This window comes from Euwallacea similis, chromosome 27, assembly GCF_039881205.1.
Source record: "Euwallacea similis isolate ESF13 chromosome 27, ESF131.1, whole genome shotgun sequence".
NCBI classification, from domain to species: Eukaryota; Metazoa; Arthropoda; class Insecta; order Coleoptera; family Curculionidae; genus Euwallacea; species Euwallacea similis.
In genome coordinates, this window is record NC_089635.1 from 1,551,583 (window position 1) to 1,570,452 (window position 18,870).

Below are 18,870 nucleotides of genomic sequence, written 5' to 3' on the forward strand. Positions count from 1 at the left end.
CACTGCAACGTGGTGAAGGTAAATAAACTAATCTCGAGAGTACCACTCTGAAACTGGAATTAAATGCAGTAGAACTGTATAAAATGATTGAACGCTGGAAACAATAAATGATAATTGTAAATAAGAATAAGAAATGTAATAATTCGAATCGAAGAACATGATAAATTTCATTGAAAAATAAGCCAAAAATAATTGGCAGTTAGTATCACAGGTAATAGTGATTTATTTTGATGTTCATTTTTTGAAATCTCCCATAACTTATGCAGGCTAAATGAGCTAAAAATCGAAAACCAGCTTCCAGCCCGGCGGGTTAAGGCATTGAACTGTGACCCTGAGCTGGACGAGCCTCGTTGTAATACCCGCAAGGTGAGGGCGTGAATTTATATTTTATCGATCAGATAATTACCAGGTAAATGCCAGCATTAAAACGAAAAACACGAGATTCAAATTTTGCTATAAACACTTTTGAGAGTGGATTATTATGCATTAGGTATAAAGTGATTCTTTGATTAATACTGTGATGAAGAAAATTAAAAAAAAGTGAATTAAATGCCAGAGACGATTAAACTACTGTTACAAGGTATTCAGCAGAATACATGATATAGAGCCTTGTTTATTACTTCCTTTGCGTTGTGCTAGGGGCTAATTTGGAAAACTCTTAAATTGAGTTACTAATAAAAGAAAATTCAATTTTAATCAGCACAAATATTTGCCTGAAAAAATTTTATTAATTTAAACACTATGTATATCTCTTTTTAACACTGAAATACATTTACATTACTATATTTATTATGTATAATGGTCCGTCCGCCACTAGCGTGTGGGCGCGTAATAGCTCCTAAATGTAAAAAATATATCAAAATAAAATTTTAGTCATCGATAGATGTTAACTGTGAGCGTATTTTAAAATTATTTTGTGCTGTAGGGCCTAAGCCAAATAAATATGCATTTTTTATGGTACATCATCTATTGAAGTTAGATAGACATCTAGACGTATGTATATGTATCGATGATCAAAATTTCATTTTGTATTTTAAAGTAACCATCTACCCGCTTGTGGCGAAACCTGTATATGGACAGTAATAAAATCTTTAAACAAGGATAATTGCAAACCGTTACTCTATTAAGACCCAGTTTTCCCTATTTATTAAGTGATTTACGAATTTGGTTTGCATTGTTTTCAAGAAACTGGGAGTAAATAAGCTACGTATAATGCTATATTAAACTGCTCAGCAGAAAGATCTAATTTTCTCTTCTCTCTAGTCCTAATTTTTTAATGAAGCTTCTTGAATAAGATAAATCTTAAGTTGAAATTCAAAGAAAAATGAAAATAAGGAAATTAGATATAGAAAAAATAATTGAATATAATTAATAATATAATTTATATGCTTCATTTTATTTTATTTCTTCAGTATAAAACGCTAACAATTTCGATTTAATACTGACAATGGTTTTTTAGTTCTGAGAAAACGCTTGACACACCAAAATTCTCGTAGGGAAGGGGAAAATAATCTAGACGTTATAGTAAATTAACGTTTAAAAATAGTGAAAATATTAGGACCAAAGATCTTTTATATAGATGTAATGTTACGTAAATGGTTCTGTTACCCTACTATGAACTGAATGAAAATTACTCTAATTTCAATATGTTTCTAATCATAATATTTAGAAGATTCCTTGTCCAATATGATGTCCAATGTGTAAAAATTAGTGAAATGATATCAACATCAATGAAAAATTACCAGTGCGGGCAACAAGAATTATTCTATACAGTATATAGGTTCATTATGCAAAAACACCATCTTTGCATGACGTTCAATTGAAACCAAAACTTTTATGCAAATAAAATAAAAATTTTAAGTTTCAATTCAATATAACCAGGTTCATTGAATGTACCGGCCCAGAAACGTCTGGTGGTACAATTCACGGAACCCAATTATATTGAATTTAACCATCAGTAAAGCATTGACATATCCGTCATGCTATTAATTTCCCTGTTTAGAACATGTTGTTGCCTAAGTAGGGCGTTTGCTTTTGATTCAAACTCTTTAATGGTTTTGTCCGGGATGCCTTTCCCATAATCTTTGCCTTCGTCTTGCATTCTCGCTACTATTATATTATTATACAAATCCAGCATCTGCAGTGCAAAAAATCATAATTTTTTGGCTCCAAATGTGAAGTAGCAGCTTACCTCTTTGTCAACTTTGTCCAAATCATCCTTTAATTGGTTGCAGTGTATATCATTCATGACATCTGTTCTCAGTTTCATTAATTCTTCCAGGTTGTATTCATTCACAGTTACTAGTTCTTGTTGACATTTTTTAATTTCTGTTAGTATTTCGTCTTCAGGTACATTCTGTAATAAATGAAATGACACTAATTCAATGAACAGAACTGTTAATTATATGAATGAATATGCAATCTTACTCTGTTAATATCATCATTAGTTAAAATCCCTTGCTTAACTAATTCATTCAATAATCTCTTATCTAAACAGGCCCCAACTTTTGAGCCAAATTGTTTCAGTTTCACAAAGTCTGCTGCAAAAAATAATGATAACAATCAAATATTATTACAAAACAAAATTTAAAAAGTAATTTACGTTTGATTTTATTATTTTTGCCTCCATTCCCTCCATTGGGATTTGAGGTCTTTAGAACTCTTTCAGTCAAAGACAGCAGTCTTTGAGTATAAGGTGAACCAAAAGAATCAACCATTCTGAAAATTTAAAAAAATAGAAAAAAAGACAATTTAGAAAATATGTAGCTTACGATTGCAAACCATTCTTTTTGAAATCACTTGGTCTCTTTCCACCAGTTTTACTTAAACTTTGTTCATCATTAAGTATATCATCAGACCATGAACTGGAGTAGTGTTGTCCTAGCTCTGGTATATTTATCTCAATCTCCTTGGAAAATTCTTGTATAAGTGTATCCAAAAACTACAATAATTTGTCCAGAACTATAAAAGTACAAAGGAGTAGAAACTTACTGCAACATCATCTTTGTTAACTGGTGCACAATATGGTTCAATTGAAGCCCAAAATTTATCAGAGTTGTCATTTCTAGGGAGAGTAATCTTAGGTATTTCTTTATAGGACTTTTCACTAAAAGACTTAAATGCATCGCGTTTCACTAGTCGCAAGCCACTTTTGGAATCTTTGAATTTCATGGACTTGTCATCAGGTCTTTTCCTCTTTAATGATACCTGAATTCAACAGAATGATATTTTGAAAGTAACTGAGATAAAATCTAAGCACCTTATCATGTCCTTTTTTGTCATGTGAGTCTTTTTGGTCCCCATGTGAATATTCCCCCACAAAAAATTTTATCCTAAGAGCATTTGTTGACAATAACCTTTCAAGTTCTTGCTGCAGTTGATCTAGATCATCCATTGCAACTCCTTCCTCAGCACTACGCAAGAGTACTAAAATTTAAAAAGGCATTTTTTTCAAAATTCTATTCCTGCTTATACACTATTTTAATTTGTTTTTCTATAGTAATTTGGGAATTGTCCACATTCTCTAAGGCACCTTGTAGATGCGGCATATATTATAAAATTAAAATCTCAAATAGGTCCTGTGAAATATCAAAAGAGGACCAAAGTGACAGGAATTATACAAGGGGTTCCAAGTTTAGATGGTACAGTTTCAACTCATAGTGGACAACTTCATCTACAGGCAATAAAAGTTTATAGGAGTCTAAGCTTAAATCAGTAATATTTTTTTAAGGACAACAAGGCATTCAATTTTTGTTTGTTTAAAGTACAAACAGTTTGATTGATGTCATTTAAAGTAGGAACTTCCCCTATGTTATAAGGTATACCTTATGTTAAAAGGTACAAGAACCTATTGCTTATAATATGCAAGTTTGCTTTATGCCACATCAAACAGACTTACCTGAGGTATATTTGGGCAATAAGGTGGCATTGTCCACTTGTTTAATATATGGCAAGTGGGTGAAATCCTTGATATCTGCAATTTTAGGTTCCCCAGACTTTGAATGTGATGAAGATGAGGATAAAATTTCTTTCAACTTTCCATTGTGTTTACTACTTTTAGAAGAAGAAAACGATGAACGTTTCGAGCTAATCATTTTAGAAAAGAAGTGTAGGGAAAGATATTTAGAAAATGCAAATAATTAACACTATTTATAAATAAAAACAGGTGATAAACATTCCTCAGTCTTGAAGTATGAAGTATCTTTCATTTTTAGAGTGCGCATTAGAGCACAAAGAGTACTCGGCAGGGTACCAATCACCACGAACATCCGATGCTGCCAACATGTAAAACGCTTAAACTTAAAATCTCTTGTTTATCATGTGGTGGACATGGGAATGCCTCACGCAAACATCGGTGATTGACGTCTGACTTCGTTGACATATAAATTTTTTACCCCATACGCCATTATTATACTTTTTTATTTAGATTTTTTGGCACTTACTAAAATTTGTTTAAACTTGAAATAAATGAACCATAGTAAAATGTGGGGCACTTGGGCGCTAATAATTAACAAAAAAGCGAACAATACAAACACAATCCACAGTCTTAGACGTTTCTAACATTAGGATCTAATTATATCTAATGATGATATGGTGGTAGTTATGTAGGAGAGTGCATTTAAATCACTTATTTGTGGATTGAAATGGGTGACTATGCATATGTTTATATGGCTTTGCAGTCGTTTGAACCATTACCAAACAATGCAATATACTTGGGTTTCCAAAAAGGGGACACATTGGAAATTTCAGCCAGTTCTCCTTATGGTCAGCTGAAAAATCCCAGTTTGCTGTATGCATATAATCGAAGAACAGGAGTCACTGGATACGTTAGAGGTATGAAGGCTTAATTCTTCCAGCTGCCCTTAGCCCTAAATATTTAAAAATTTGTATTTAAACTAAGAATGAAGTAGGCATCCTTACTTATATAAAGGGACAGTTCTTAGAAAGGCTCACTGTCTGGGTACTTATTACAAGAGGCTGAGTACCCATCTACAACAAAATTATGTGTTGGATGTCTTAGATCCATTTAGATATTACATTACCTTGTACATTTTAGAAGAAGTTTAAAACAGTAATTAAATGGGTAAAAAATATGCTTTTAATATGAAATTAGTTATATATTCAAGATTAATTATAAATGTTCTTTTTAATGTAAACTTCATTTTATTTGATCAAACATCTTGTATTTGATTGAAATTTCAATTCCTTATTTCGTTCTCAATCAGTAATTTTCGAAACTTTTCTCATATCAATAGTTCTTGAGAAAGTTACAAAAATACAATTACTAGTTGCATATTCACTCGCTCTGTAAAGGAAAGGTATGGGACACAGAAAGAAAATCCTCCCGATATTGGAATTAACAATTATGGCAGTCACATAGTAATTATGCTGTTATGATTATTGTTCAAAATGAAATTTATGTCAAAAAATACAGTTGCAATCCAGACTGTATATATGAATACATTTTAATTGCAACTCCTTTCTTAACCATAATTTTTGGCAGGAACTTTTTCAAGGCTTGTACAGGAGCAATGATGTGTAATGTCTAAATAGTTGTGTTACCAATCTTATCATGGGGTCTTTCAGTAGTGACTAGTAATTGAGACATTGCTATGGAGCAGCGTAATAACACTCCATTTCAGAAAAACTGCCAATGCTTATAAAGTTTCATTATGTACAATTTCATAACTATTTTTGTAGAAATTAATATAATGAGGTATAATTTTTGACAAAATACCTGTATTCTCTATTTTCCTAATGAAGTATTTTTAAAGCATAATTCGTATAACAAACTATTTTTTGAGCGTGAGATTTACTTTTTAGATACCCTCTGTTGGGTGGCTCATCATCGTTAATACAATATACATAGAACAAAGTTGGATTTGGGAATTAAAATAATAGTAAAATGTTCACTTATTTATTACTACTTACTGCTATACAGAGGTCAGTACGTTTTCAAATGTATTCTTGGAAATTGTCTATTCCTAGCAAATCACTGAATTCCTCAGTTCATTTTATTAAATTTATTTTACAGTTTAGTACCAAGACTTTCATAATCATAATTCCATTAATAGACTATTTGATTTAATAGTTTAATTTAAGTTTATTTTCGCCAATTTGAAATCTCCGTAATGGAATTTTTTAAAAAGTTATAGAGTTATTTACCATTTTCATTTACACTACACAGTCATATTTTGTAATTTTAATAAGCGGCAACTGTTCTTTTTTTATAACGTGTACACTATTGTTATAGATAATTTACTGCTATTTCAGAAACGAGTTCCTTATTGCTTTATTGTTTTTAAGTTCAACCTATTTCTCCCCGTTTTCCTGCCATTAAATCCTAATTTCATTGCAAATTAATTTCAGTGCAACAGCCTGTCCATGTCATTTTTTGCTCGATTATCAATCATCGTATGGATTAGCAACAACATTACAAATGTTATTATCTAGAATTATTTGTCCCTGGCAGGCTTCAGGAGTATTTTTCATGCTCAGTAATTATAATAAGCCCTGCTATGGACATTTACAAATTGGCCCAGATTTCCAGTGTCCTAAAATATAATCGAGAATTTATAATATACCAATTTATTCTTTACTTATTGTGTCAACAATGTGTTAAACATTGCCGTTTTAAACATGTCGGGCCTGCAGATGATAACTATTGTTGGTATTTATTACTAACATAATTGGTTGGTTGTTCAGATCAGTGTTGCAGAAACGTTGCTTATTGTTTATACCGCATTGCTATTTGTTCTGCACCAGTAAAATTATTTTACGTCTGAATTGAAAGGCCCTGATGGTTATTTGCTATTAAATCGTTCATCGTTTCTTTGATTTTTTTATCTGTTAACATAAAACTGAGGGATAATAGGAAAGTCTCGTAGTATACAGGGGGGGGATCAGTTTATACTAACAGGTCTTTGGAATTCGGGGCATAACCTTTTTCAAGTCTAGTATGTTACGTAAAATGGTGGAAAATTCTTAGTATTCGAGGCGTAGGGTGCTAAAGTTAATTTTTTGTGTAGTTCAATGGACATTTTATTCTAGGTTACCTATGACGGTTGAGATGGCAATTATGGTAGAAATATTATTTTATAATTTGCCATATATCTAGAAATCCACATCAGGCGGTTTTACGCAGTTCTTAGGTTTATTTTTACTTTTAATAACTGGTGATCATTTTAAAAAAATCTTGCAATACGCTGTGAACCGTAAACGTAGGGCGTTGACAAAGCGATTTGCTATTTACCATCAAAGATCCGACTAACAACTGATAATATATGAATTTATCAAAGACATATTTCTGATATTTTGACAGTTTAAAGTTTTTTTAGTAGTATTTTATAACAAAGGCAGATAGGTTGATCACATATCCATATATACAATCTACTTCAGATGTACTAGATGTAGAAATAACTCAAAAACTATAGGAGCTGCATAGAATGTTTTTTTTTAATTTTAAATTTTAACATTCTATATTTCAAAAACTAAAGGATCTTCGACATATGTTTATGTAATTTGCTGGACTTAAAAATAAGGTTTTCCGTCGAAGGCCAGAGTCTCCCTGGTACAAACTGGCTCACTCTGTATAATTACTTTATAAATAAGGCAAATTTATTTTCCAAACAAGACAAATTGGAAAAAATTGTATGTAAATTGTTTTATCGTGTATAATGTGGACGACTAAATAATTCATTATTCTGTTTTTAGTCGAACATGTGAAGCTATTGGGGCAAGAGGTGAATGAAAAGATACATCATCCGTCAGAGATTGGAGTCCCAGGTAAATATTATTTCTAGTGATGTCAGAATAGGGACATTAAGTAGTTAACCTTTAATTGGTCTTTCTATTAATTTATCTGTACACGTGTTGTACTTTATCCCTAAAAAAGGAAAAAAACTGGTAATGGCTGATTAACTGTAGCATAACTGGCTATTGTTATAAGTATAGAAAATATATAGTATTATCGCTAATTGTTGGGTAGGTCGATTCCTTTGTTTAGCTGATGGTTTGAAATCGATCTACAAATCATAACCTTTTCGATTTTTATATAGAATTTAACGTGCTGCATTGTTCGCGGACGTTTTTGATCTCTGTTTGATAATACTAATTAAAGAAAGACGTAGCAAAATTGAATATTAAAAATTCGAAACAAGCACATATTCAAGTCATTCATTATAAAGTTTGCGGTTTCATATTTTAATGCTAATTTGAATAATACTTACATTTTTATTTTAATTTATATTCAATTCCCCCACGCTTGTAAATTAATAGTGGTAGTTAATAGATATTTCCACTTCTAATAGTAAAGTAATTATATGAGGTAATAAGGGAAGTGTAAATGTATGGTAATAATTTTTGTTCGGTAATCAGTGGCGCATTTCTCTCTATTCAATTTATTAATCAAACAGTGCGGGACAAAAAATGGCGCAAGGTATTTTGCCCCTATTAATTAGACAAAGTTGCTTCTGTAATGCTTAATTCAATTATCATTCCAGAGCTCGAGAACAGACTACCTGGCCACAAGTTGGAAGGCATCTACGTGTTAACACCAATATTGTGCAAACATTGTAAGTATATTTATTTGATGGCTCATATAGTTATGAAATTTCAATCATCCATGTAGTATTTTTTCGTCGTAGGTTTCAGTCATGTTGCCATCTTTATATGTAAAAGGAAAATCTTTGTGACATTTTTTTGTACTGAAACTTGTGAATTATAAAAATAACAAAGACAAAGCTTGATTTCGGTCAATTCTTATCAAGTAAACAGGTTTTTATAAATTTTATGAGAAATTTGTGTCCCAATTTAATTTCCTAACTGATAGAGATAGGTTTTAATTAGTTTGGCTAGGGAGAAGAAAATTATTGACGTTCACATGGCGCTTTAGTGGGCAATGGTAATTTAAGCCGATAAATGTTGATATTTTGGGGAGCTTTGAAAAATAATAAAATCACAAATACTTTGTGGAGAGGACGTTTGACATCAAGCAGGATAAGACAAAAGATTTCTCACGTACATACGTAATTAAATTGCCGTCCTCATTTATGCATCTGTATCAGGAGCTTTTAAAATTCAATTGTCAACTAAATGCTGTTCTTTAAGTTTTCCAACATCGTCACTTAATTCAAGTCAGTATTTTGGAAATTAAATATTAGGTTATCCATTTTGTATCATATCTCCTTACAACTTACACAAATTATGATGTCACAGCAGAGTAAATGAATGAAGAAATAGACAACCGAAAATAGAACTCAGCGTATTCTAGTAATTTGTCTGAATTATTGCCGAACTGAGAATATCAAAACCGATTACAGATATTTAGTCTTGGCTTACAGACTTGTTGCTTTTTTAAAAATGTATGTACATTTTTGCCCAAATTAGTAATAATTGTATTATTATTAACCCTTTGACTTATCACATCACTGTTGTTATATGTCCATATATTTCATATTTTGAGATGAGAAGTTTGCCTATTAATAAACATTAAATACAAAGTGTTGGCTTGGAAATTTCCATGACAAAATTGGAAACAGCTGGTTTTGAACTCCTGCCTGGATCTGCCTTTTATCTTGTATATATCATTGGCAATAGCCCACAATAAATTACTTTATTCTTACTGTTATTGCATCTTAAGCGAATTTGATCGTTAATTTTGGAAGTAAAGAACCATCTCCATCTTCTTTATCGCAACTCATTTAAGCTTTGTAACAGTGTATCAATATTGTAAATTACTCGTTAGCAAGATACATTTGTAGGTACTTAACTATTTACTATTTTTCAATGATATTGTGATTTATGCATGCCCGAAGGCACATTATTACGTGTGACTTTGTGGAGTGACATTGTTAAGTCCCCGACCAATTCGAGTCACTTTACAAAGTTTATACAGTGTGTTTACTATGTGCGAGAAAAGCGGAACAGATTTATTGCGAAAAAAAGAATAAAAAGTTGATACAAATATACGTGCGCAAATGCTTTATTTCAGAGTTATCTGTTGTTAAACAAACTTCTTTACAATTCCAAAAATTTTTGAGATATTAATTTAAATTTAGGGTGAGAGTTTATTTGGTGCTTAATATCTACCGTAATTATTTATTGGTTTCGTGAATTAACGAAGCCAAAAGTAGAAACACGTGCCGGCCCAGGATTCTTTTCCCTTTTGACTTGAGTTATGCTCATAAAACTTTGCCAATGTGCCGTTAACGTTTTCGTACATGTCCAATCTTCCATTAATCACTTCCTTGCCCACTACAACACTGTATGTGCATCAACTGTTATTTTCCCACTATTTAAGAAATACCCTGTACATAAATTTTACAGGCAAGAAAATACTCGACGAGGGCAGGGCCAATATACATAATTATTTAAAAAAGAAAGGTAGTAATAAACGATAGTAAACATGAGAGTTTACAGTTCCTATAAACAATGTTAGTGTAAACAACATGGTTTAAAATTTTTGATTCTTATTAGTGCATTAATTAAATCAAATTTTACATTCTACCAAAACCATAGGCAAATATAAACACCACATTAGCGAAAAGACAAGCAGGTTTGTTTTGTTATCTACTAGCTAAGCATTGTTTTTTACATCTAAAATACCAAATAGTAAACTTTTCCCTCTGTGTAAGGTATGTTTCTTGTTTTCTGATAGTAAATAGTTTACACTCAGTGTGTTAACAAGTTTTGTTGTGTATCTACAACTTTGTACAAAGTAAAACGTCAAGGAAACATTTCCTAAGGTAGGTTCAACAAATTTAACAGTAAACATTTTTTGATTTCATTGCCTTAAAATTTTATAGTAAACCTAGGGCTTACTGGGCTTTAAAGATTAGATTTAGGGTTCAAGATTAGAGGCATAGCGGATTTGGACATGTCCCATAAGCAACAAGTAACTACATATTATTTATTACTGTGGTTCTAATATTTTCTTTGCATTCGATTACATACCTGTTAACGTACAGTTGATGTTTAGTGTAATTGTGATATTGATGCCTCTAACCATTGTTAGAGATGTTAATCGACGTTGATTAGAAAGTTAAAGTTCCAAAGTAGTTAAGATCCAACCGGTTAAAAATAAATACCTGCCCTATTTAAACAGATTAATTCATTTAATACCTGATGTTAAGTTTTTACACTTAATGATGATGGATTTGATGGGGTTTTATCATTATCGTTCTGAGCCTTGGCTAGTTTATGCGAGTCCTTATCTAAAATCGCTCGAGCCAATTTTCCATTAAAAATGATATTTCGCCACGGACTTGGAAATATATTAAAACTGCGCAAGATCATTTATGATAGTTGCATAAATTTTTATGATTTACCTTGGTATTTCAGACATTCTAGGAAACCGTCAACCTGTTCCTAGAATAAAGCAGACTTATGAAATATGGCTCGGTTATATGTAAACGAAATATCATTTTACCAGTGTTACAGTTCATTAATTAGGATGTTTAATTTTTTTAATATGATAAGATTAGGTGCCAGCAATAAAGATTAGGTTTCATGGCGTGTACCTGTGTAGTAGTTTATTGTATTTTTTTTACAAGCAGCTGTCAGGACAAGGAATAAACTGTACCATTAAGGCAAGATAAAATACACTCTGTGTTAAGTGTTTAGGTTTTTTTGCGTTTTTGACTGGCATTAAGCTTTTGTTACCGATTAAACCGCATTTTTGTTTGTTGTCTGTATCTGGTTCCTTTCTGTTGGGTATGCTTGGTGGGCTGTTAAAAAATTAGTTCACACCCGAAGCAGAGTTATTAAAACTTGAACCTAAACAGAACCTTTAATCTAGTCTTGACTTTTATGCCGTGTTAAAACGTTTTTATAAACCACATATGTATCGTTCCAAGTTTCCTGCCATTTCGGGCAACGCTTTAATTTATTTTTGTTGATAATTTTCTGGTTCACTGTAGTTCGGTGATGCTGGAAACAGGCTCTGCAATTTCTGTGCAACGGTTACATTCGGCCAAATTGTGTTTAAATATGTTCATTAGGATGTTCAGGTTGGATAGGCCATCTTTCGAGCTAGTTAATATCCATTTTCTGCTATTGATCTAGTATACATTATGTGAATTGCGTAGCGTTAAAATCAATATTAGCTTCTGTCACACAATTCCAGATGGCGGTTGCCAAAAGTCTGTAGGTAACATATTTGCATTGCGTTATCGCAGCTGTGAGTGTAATTTGAGGTAGATACCTTCGTTCTATCATAATTTTTAACCTAGATTCCTTATCAATGATTTCTACGTATGTCTAGATTCAACTGACAACCTAATCAGGTGATAGATGATCATTAAGATCGCAAATCTAAATCACCAGCAAGAAATTATACTATTAGCTGTTAAGGGTCGAATTTCACTAATTGGGTAGACTTATGACCATAGTCTTACGTCATCCTTATTTTATTTTATTAAGGTTCGTGATAGGTACATACTGTGCGTTCGATAGTGAATGTATGACATAGATATACTAATTTAATATAAAATTAAAATAAGTATCTAATCTAATAAAAATATCGGCCCCTGGGGTCAGGGGCCGATATGTTGGGTTGGGAGCGGTAGCAATCAATTTATATTCGGTTCTGAAAAGCGGAGAGTAATCATTAAAGCCGAAGTAATTTTCTAATTCGGAAAGTGTTATTGGAAGTTAATGTGTATTACATTTTATCGTCAACGAAATAACCCAGGCTAGCTTCAGCCTTTGTGAGAGCTGGGTTATACCTACCTGTTGCACCATTGTGTTCTTATAGCGTTGAACGAGTGGGAAATTGTTTAGGTTTCGCAAATTGTTGCCTATTCATGGGCACTAATTTTTTAAAGTAAAATTTTATGATGAAGTAATTGTGACGAAGAGATTAAAAGTAAAAAATGAATTGAATAATAGAAAATGTATTTACGGTAAGTGTTTATTACTGTGTTAATTTGCGGTAATCAGAAGTTCTGGAAAATTGATTTTCATAAATTTGATATGTAGCAATAGTAACTCTTTTTCAAATACATCGTTTCCCTAGTGCATAGTAAGCAATTCTGATTGAAACTAATGACAACATGGAAATTTCAATTGAAGCACCCGGTAAATTTAGATATTTTTGAAGTCATATCGAAGTTAGAAATCGTTTTCATCACATCAGTACTCTTCAAACGTTCAGGTTTTGACATGTGTAATTTTTCTTATTTATTTAAAATATAGTTTTTTTAATAGTAATAGATATTAGAGTCTTTTTCAGAAAGTTGAAATGAGAACTGAAAACCTTTTTAGGCGTGACTCAAACTGTGAAGATTACCAATTTGAAAAGCGCCATTTTTCATTTGCCCCATATTACATGTCTAAAAATCAATTCACGATAGGAATATGGTTTGCACAAAATATGCTTAGAACTTCGACGAGCGATTCTAAAAAAAAAACGAATTCCTATGTTGGCAATCATTTCTTTTGTTGCATTCATGAAACGCAGCCCTCAAGGAAGGTGTTGTTTAGGTTAACAGAACTTTTAATAGGGCACCCACGCTGAATCGCCTTACATAACAAACATTTACAGTATTAAAAAGTTATAACTTGTTTAATTAGAGCTCAGTTAGGGTAACTTCATTACTAATTTGTGTTTGGACTTACAACAGTGTTAACGTAAATGGTTCATTTTTTCTAACTGCCATATGACAATGAGTCGATAAGGAAAATGGTTTTTATTGGAATTATTATCATTTGACCTTCTTTCTGTCAGCTGAAATAACTCTCCGCAATTAACAATAAATATAATTATATCAGGTTAATATAGGTTATGAACTTATGTCTAATTTTTTACACTGCTACCTTTAACTACATGTTAACTGAATTTATTGCATCCTGCAGAACCCAAACAATGAATTTAATTATAATTTGCTAGGTCGTGCAAAGTAGATGCACTACATGTCACAGTTAGTTGCATTTGCTTAACCAGGATGCGAATGTACCTTTCTACTGGCCTAATTATTTTCGCTGTTGGCAACTGAGCTTGTGTCACTGGCGCCCGGTGGAAAAATACTGACTAGTTTTTTTTGATTAGACAAAACACATTTACTGTCGCTCTCTTGAAAGTTGGAAACAATCTTATGTTTTTGTTTGTGTCACAGTTCGTCCAATATCTTAATGGTTGTAAATCACAGTGCTAGGTATTTTATGTTGCAAATAAGTTTGGAATAAGTTCTGTGCTAAGAACTAGTGGAGAAAAATTTTCTATTTAATTGCGAAGATGATGCAATTTTCGGTTACACTGGAAGTTGCAGCTGGCCATTTTGCATGTCAAAAAATGATGGTATATGTATAGTCGATATCTTTAATTATTTTTAAAATTATTATTCGAATTTGGGAGGGCGCTTTTTAAAGAAAAATGCTTAAATTTTGATGATACTCGGAATATTTTCAAACTTGCCTACTGTTTAGTTTGGCTAGTAGATTTTAAATACAAGACGTTATTCTAGTATGAAACAAATAGAAATTTCTATCCGATGAAGTATTGCAATCCAATATTTGGATTCAAAGCTCTAATAAAGTTCGATCGTTAAAAAAGAACTCAGGCAGGAGTTACAATCAGAGGCATGTCTTGGATAAATTCATCTGTCAATCTGTTGTCATAGTCAGATACTTTTTTACCAATCAGCGACATTGACGAATGGCAAATATGACGTCATTTTGGATTTTTCAAAGAGATCCTTTTTACAGATTTCAGGCTTCGCAAGAAGCGGTTTTCAAAAAACCAAAGTGGTGTCAGCCTTAAAAACGACTTAATCCATCAACGTTAAAATCATGGCCATCATTACCTTTTGACAGTTTAAAATGGAGATTTTTGCTCATGTTTCAAAGTTCTTACATGTACCTACACCCTGTGTACAGTTACTGTGATGTGCTCGCTTTAGAGGTCATACCATAAAAATTGTTTTACGAACACTTCGCCACGTGCCGGAGCCGGTACTTTGTTATCATCTCGTGTGCATCAAATCAATCACATGTGGTAATTGAAACATATTCTCAAATGTAGTAATTCAATACCATAAAGCCTCCACTATTTCCGCTCATGAATTATGTGCTTGTGTGCAAGCCTATGTTGACCTTCTTTAATCCCTACAGGGTTACGTAAACACCATTTAATCATAGTACTTTACTAATTTCCCACCTGAATATAGAGTTCAACATCTATTATGCCGGACAGTAATTTTAGTGGACATAATCAGAACTTCCTGCTCTACTCAGAAAATATATAGGATGGTTAGGATAGAGAGGTGGGTTCAAAGCAATATTTAGTGGTGCTTAACTTTAATTATATGTCTATGTACATACAAGGTAATCAGATTTAGATTGTTTTGACAGGAACACCCTATTTCCCGACTAGATAGAGAAAAAATAGCTTATACATTATGAGCTCGATTTTTGCGAAATGTTTAAGGGTAAAAACCGTATCTTAATATCAATTACCGTTTCGGACCTACAAAATGTTGTTCCAAGACTTGAACTTTTAGTCTCTTCCTAACATACTGCTTTTTATGGGAGAAATACTTTTTTAAGTAATGCTTCAGAAACTACTATATATTCATATATTGAACCGTTAATATATAGAGTGTCCTATTCTGAAAAGTTATAATTTCTGTCAACAATTCTGAAAATATTGCTTTTTTTAAAAATGAAACGTAGATCGTCGAGATCTATTTAAAACATGATCGGAAGATGTTGCAATTCAAAGTTAAAACTTTGAATAGCAACATATTGTAAAAATGCACGTTTTCAAAAAACACCCTGTAGTTGTGAAACGGTTACAGATATCAAATTTTAATTTTCGCCATTAAACGTTTTTGAGTTCATAACATTAACTATATTTTCTTTATTTAGTCAGGAAATGGCGTTTCCTGGCAAAATTGTCCGAACCTGACTACCGTTTATTTTTTGTTACCGTGTTATAAATAAAATTGGGAAATCATTTTAGATTTAAAGTTAATTAGAAATGTTGGTATGAAATTAAGGTTGTAAAGGTCGTGTAAACTTTACATGTTTATACCAGGGCGGCGGCAGGGCAGAGTAATGTAATTAATCCTTATTTGCTTTAGGCAGTCCTCTGCCCGCAGAAACCACTGTATAGTCCCTTACCCAGGAAATCACATTAGGCCCTTACCAAAGACTTTCTTCCAGCCTTACTGAGAAACCCGTGGGCGGGTGTGTTACTCACCCGTTTTACAGTAAAATGTTTGTGGACATTTTCAGAGCAATTAACTTGGTGTATTCCAGTTGGTTTGGTTTAAAAATTAGTTTGACAAGTAGTATTATCAACTTGACCGGTGCTTGATAAATCCTCATAACTAACTCGCCCATTTACCGTATTTGGAACGGGTACTCCCTAATATATCGCATACTTAATATTCAGGTGTTACCGTGTTTTTGTTGCCTAATTAATATTACATAAGTATGGCGCACCGAGAGTTGTATTTTTTAATTTTTCTCTCTCGTAGAGTTTGAATGTTCCTTTGAGGTGGGTATGAGACAACCTTGAATTTACGAGAGTTGACGACAACAATAGATGCATAAATTAGTTAATAATCATATGCAGGATAAAAATCTCCATAGGGCTTAAAAAAACTGTTGAAGACCGGTAGTCGGCGCGTTCTTGTCTCTGGTTCTTTTAACGACCCATAAACTGACACTTGCCCATTAAATTTATCAATTCTACAGATAAACGTCAACGTTTACGAGGTGCCCAGTACCCTTGACTGTGGGTCATTACAGGTTTTACAGCATTAAGCTCATTTTAAAATAGATATGGGAGGTGCACTCGATCGTTTCATCGCTCGTTGAGAAAGTCGTAAAAGTTGACGAGTTAATGACAGCTAAATATTACCATTAAAATAGATACTTTATGTGACAATGATGAAGGCTCTGCTTAATGTCGTATAAATGGCAAGATTCACTCAATTTATTACTTGTCGTAATTCATTACTGATGCTTTGATATTTGTTTATTTAAATTAACATTGTCGCCGCTAATTAAATCTTACATAAAAAGACGCAGGGATTATAGAATGTTTAACTTCAAATCAAGGATTATTCCAACAGAGTTTGTTTTATGTAATGGATGGTATTATTTTAGGAAAGTAAAGTGTAAAATAAAAAAATATATTTAAATATCTAAATCAAATGTGCTCGAAAATGTAGATTTATCAATTTTCAACATTATTTGGGACAGAGTGTCTCGAATTCAACTTCTAAAAAATTTGGGGAACCTGGAACCGTAATGTAAGGATAACAGTAGTTTAAATGGCAGAAAAATACAATTTTGCTATGTTGTCTTCAAGTCGTATTTGCGACACGTTGTACAAATGTTTTAAGTTGAATCTTCAATTTCAGATTTTTATTAAAATAATACCGTTGATTATACAGCGCATTGAAATGGTTTTTATTTGTCCTGTCTCGAAACTAATGCGTCGTGCAAGAGAAACTCAAGAGGAACTTTTATCTTCCAAAGCGAACAAAGAAGTCGGGAATAATTTGTTTCTAATTCGGAACGGTTATGGCTACTTTTTCACACTGCTAGCAGTTTGATTATGAGCTATATTATCGTACTGCTTTGATTATTTTTTCTTTGCTGTGGATGATCGTGTACAATTTAAATGACAAATATAAGAAAATGACGTACAGAAACTATTGTAGCGCAACACCGTGAACCTAACTTTTCACAATTTTAAAATTACTAAATCCTTTAAATTTGGTTTATATTATATTTAGTTATTATAATTGTTCTATCTCAATAGAAAAATATAAAATACACGTTTCATAAGTCCATTACTGCACTCATCTAATCCATGCAAACTTGGATTGGTAAGCCATTGTGGTGTATTCTAAAACAAATATACATATACTACTCGTATTATTTTGAGAGAAAACAGTGGCGTACCACTTTTTTTTTAATTGTTCAGATTACTTGATTAAAAATTAGATATTTTATTGCTAAATATGTACTTCTCCTCAAAAACTATCAGCTAAAAAGTAGCAGATACGCTGACAATCGTAGAAAGATTACAGATCAACTTATTAAGTCAATTATTACGACATTACTCTCTATTCCACGTGCTAAGCTTCTCAATCAATTAATTAAATTGTTTCTCAAAATAATTAGCACATACCGAAAATAGATGCACGACTCTGACCTTTGCTACTAAATTTCATTTCTATTTGCCAAACAATTAAGCGTGTAATAAAATGTCTGAAATAACTGGTTTTATCAATACCCACACCCAGCATTCTGCGGCCGTTTAACTGAAAATTATTTGGCTTTGTGTTTAACAAATTTTCCCCAAACTGACATCATAACGTGAACCTTTTATTAAATACGGAATATTATTATTTCTAAATCATATCATGAGTGTTGCATGTTACGACACACTTTACGTCAAGAATGTCAGCCCTTCGGACCTTGATATAGGGATCATTTCTTATTATAGAGACCTTTGCACAGAGACATGAATTTTTTTACATGAGATATGTCCTTTTTCATGAAAGCATCGATAAGGAAAATATGTGCTTCGTTCTCACAATTTAAGGTGTGTCACATGGAAAGGGATATTTCTACCTCTTTTGATCAGGCTGTTTTACATTTTTCGCAAAAATAGAATTTATATTTTTTTCAAGCTACAACGCCCATCAAAGCATTTTAACGTTCAACTCGGTTTTATAACATTTTTGAATTCATGTGCCTAACTGAGCATAAAATTACTGAATGTTTTCTGCATTTCATCAATCGCTTCATTTATTTTACTTTAGGAGCATTCCCTGTAGTTTATTTAGAGTAGATAGCTGGCAAGTTTCGCTTACATGCCTCCCACCCTTTTGCTACTAATTTGAATGTATC

General features: G+C 32.3%; 2 protein-coding genes across 3 annotated transcripts in view; one reads left to right on the forward strand and one right to left on the reverse strand.

Annotated features, from left to right (window-relative positions):
* Positions 1-685: 685 nt before the first annotated feature.
* On the reverse strand, positions 686-4,371 carry Ada3 (transcriptional adaptor 3). 2 transcript variants are annotated; one of them, XM_066402759.1, is made up of 8 exons: positions 3,899-4,371; positions 3,260-3,426; positions 2,992-3,207; positions 2,772-2,941; positions 2,603-2,718; positions 2,428-2,537; positions 2,192-2,356; positions 686-2,137 (listed from the first exon to the last, which is right to left on the reverse strand). In XM_066402759.1, exons 1-8 carry the CDS (start codon positions 4,092-4,094, stop codon positions 1,955-1,957), a joined length of 1,323 nt encoding a protein of 440 aa, XP_066258856.1. In that variant the 5' UTR covers positions 4,095-4,371; the 3' UTR covers positions 686-1,954. The 2 variants fall into 2 exon arrangements, with proteins under 2 accessions (XP_066258856.1, XP_066258855.1); XM_066402758.1 differs by having other exon boundaries at positions 2,428-2,540.
* A 69-nt stretch (positions 4,372-4,440) lies between these two features.
* Positions 4,441-18,870, forward strand: part of Pi3K21B (phosphatidylinositol 3-kinase regulatory subunit alpha) — a 56,208-nt gene continuing 41,778 nt past the window's right edge. Inside the window, exons 1-3 of the mRNA XM_066402742.1 lie at positions 4,441-4,833; positions 7,714-7,785; positions 8,502-8,573. Coding sequence (XP_066258839.1) covers positions 4,644-4,833; positions 7,714-7,785; positions 8,502-8,573 — 334 coding nt within the window. The 5' untranslated portion in view covers positions 4,441-4,643. The remainder of the gene's footprint in view (positions 4,834-7,713; positions 7,786-8,501; positions 8,574-18,870) is intronic.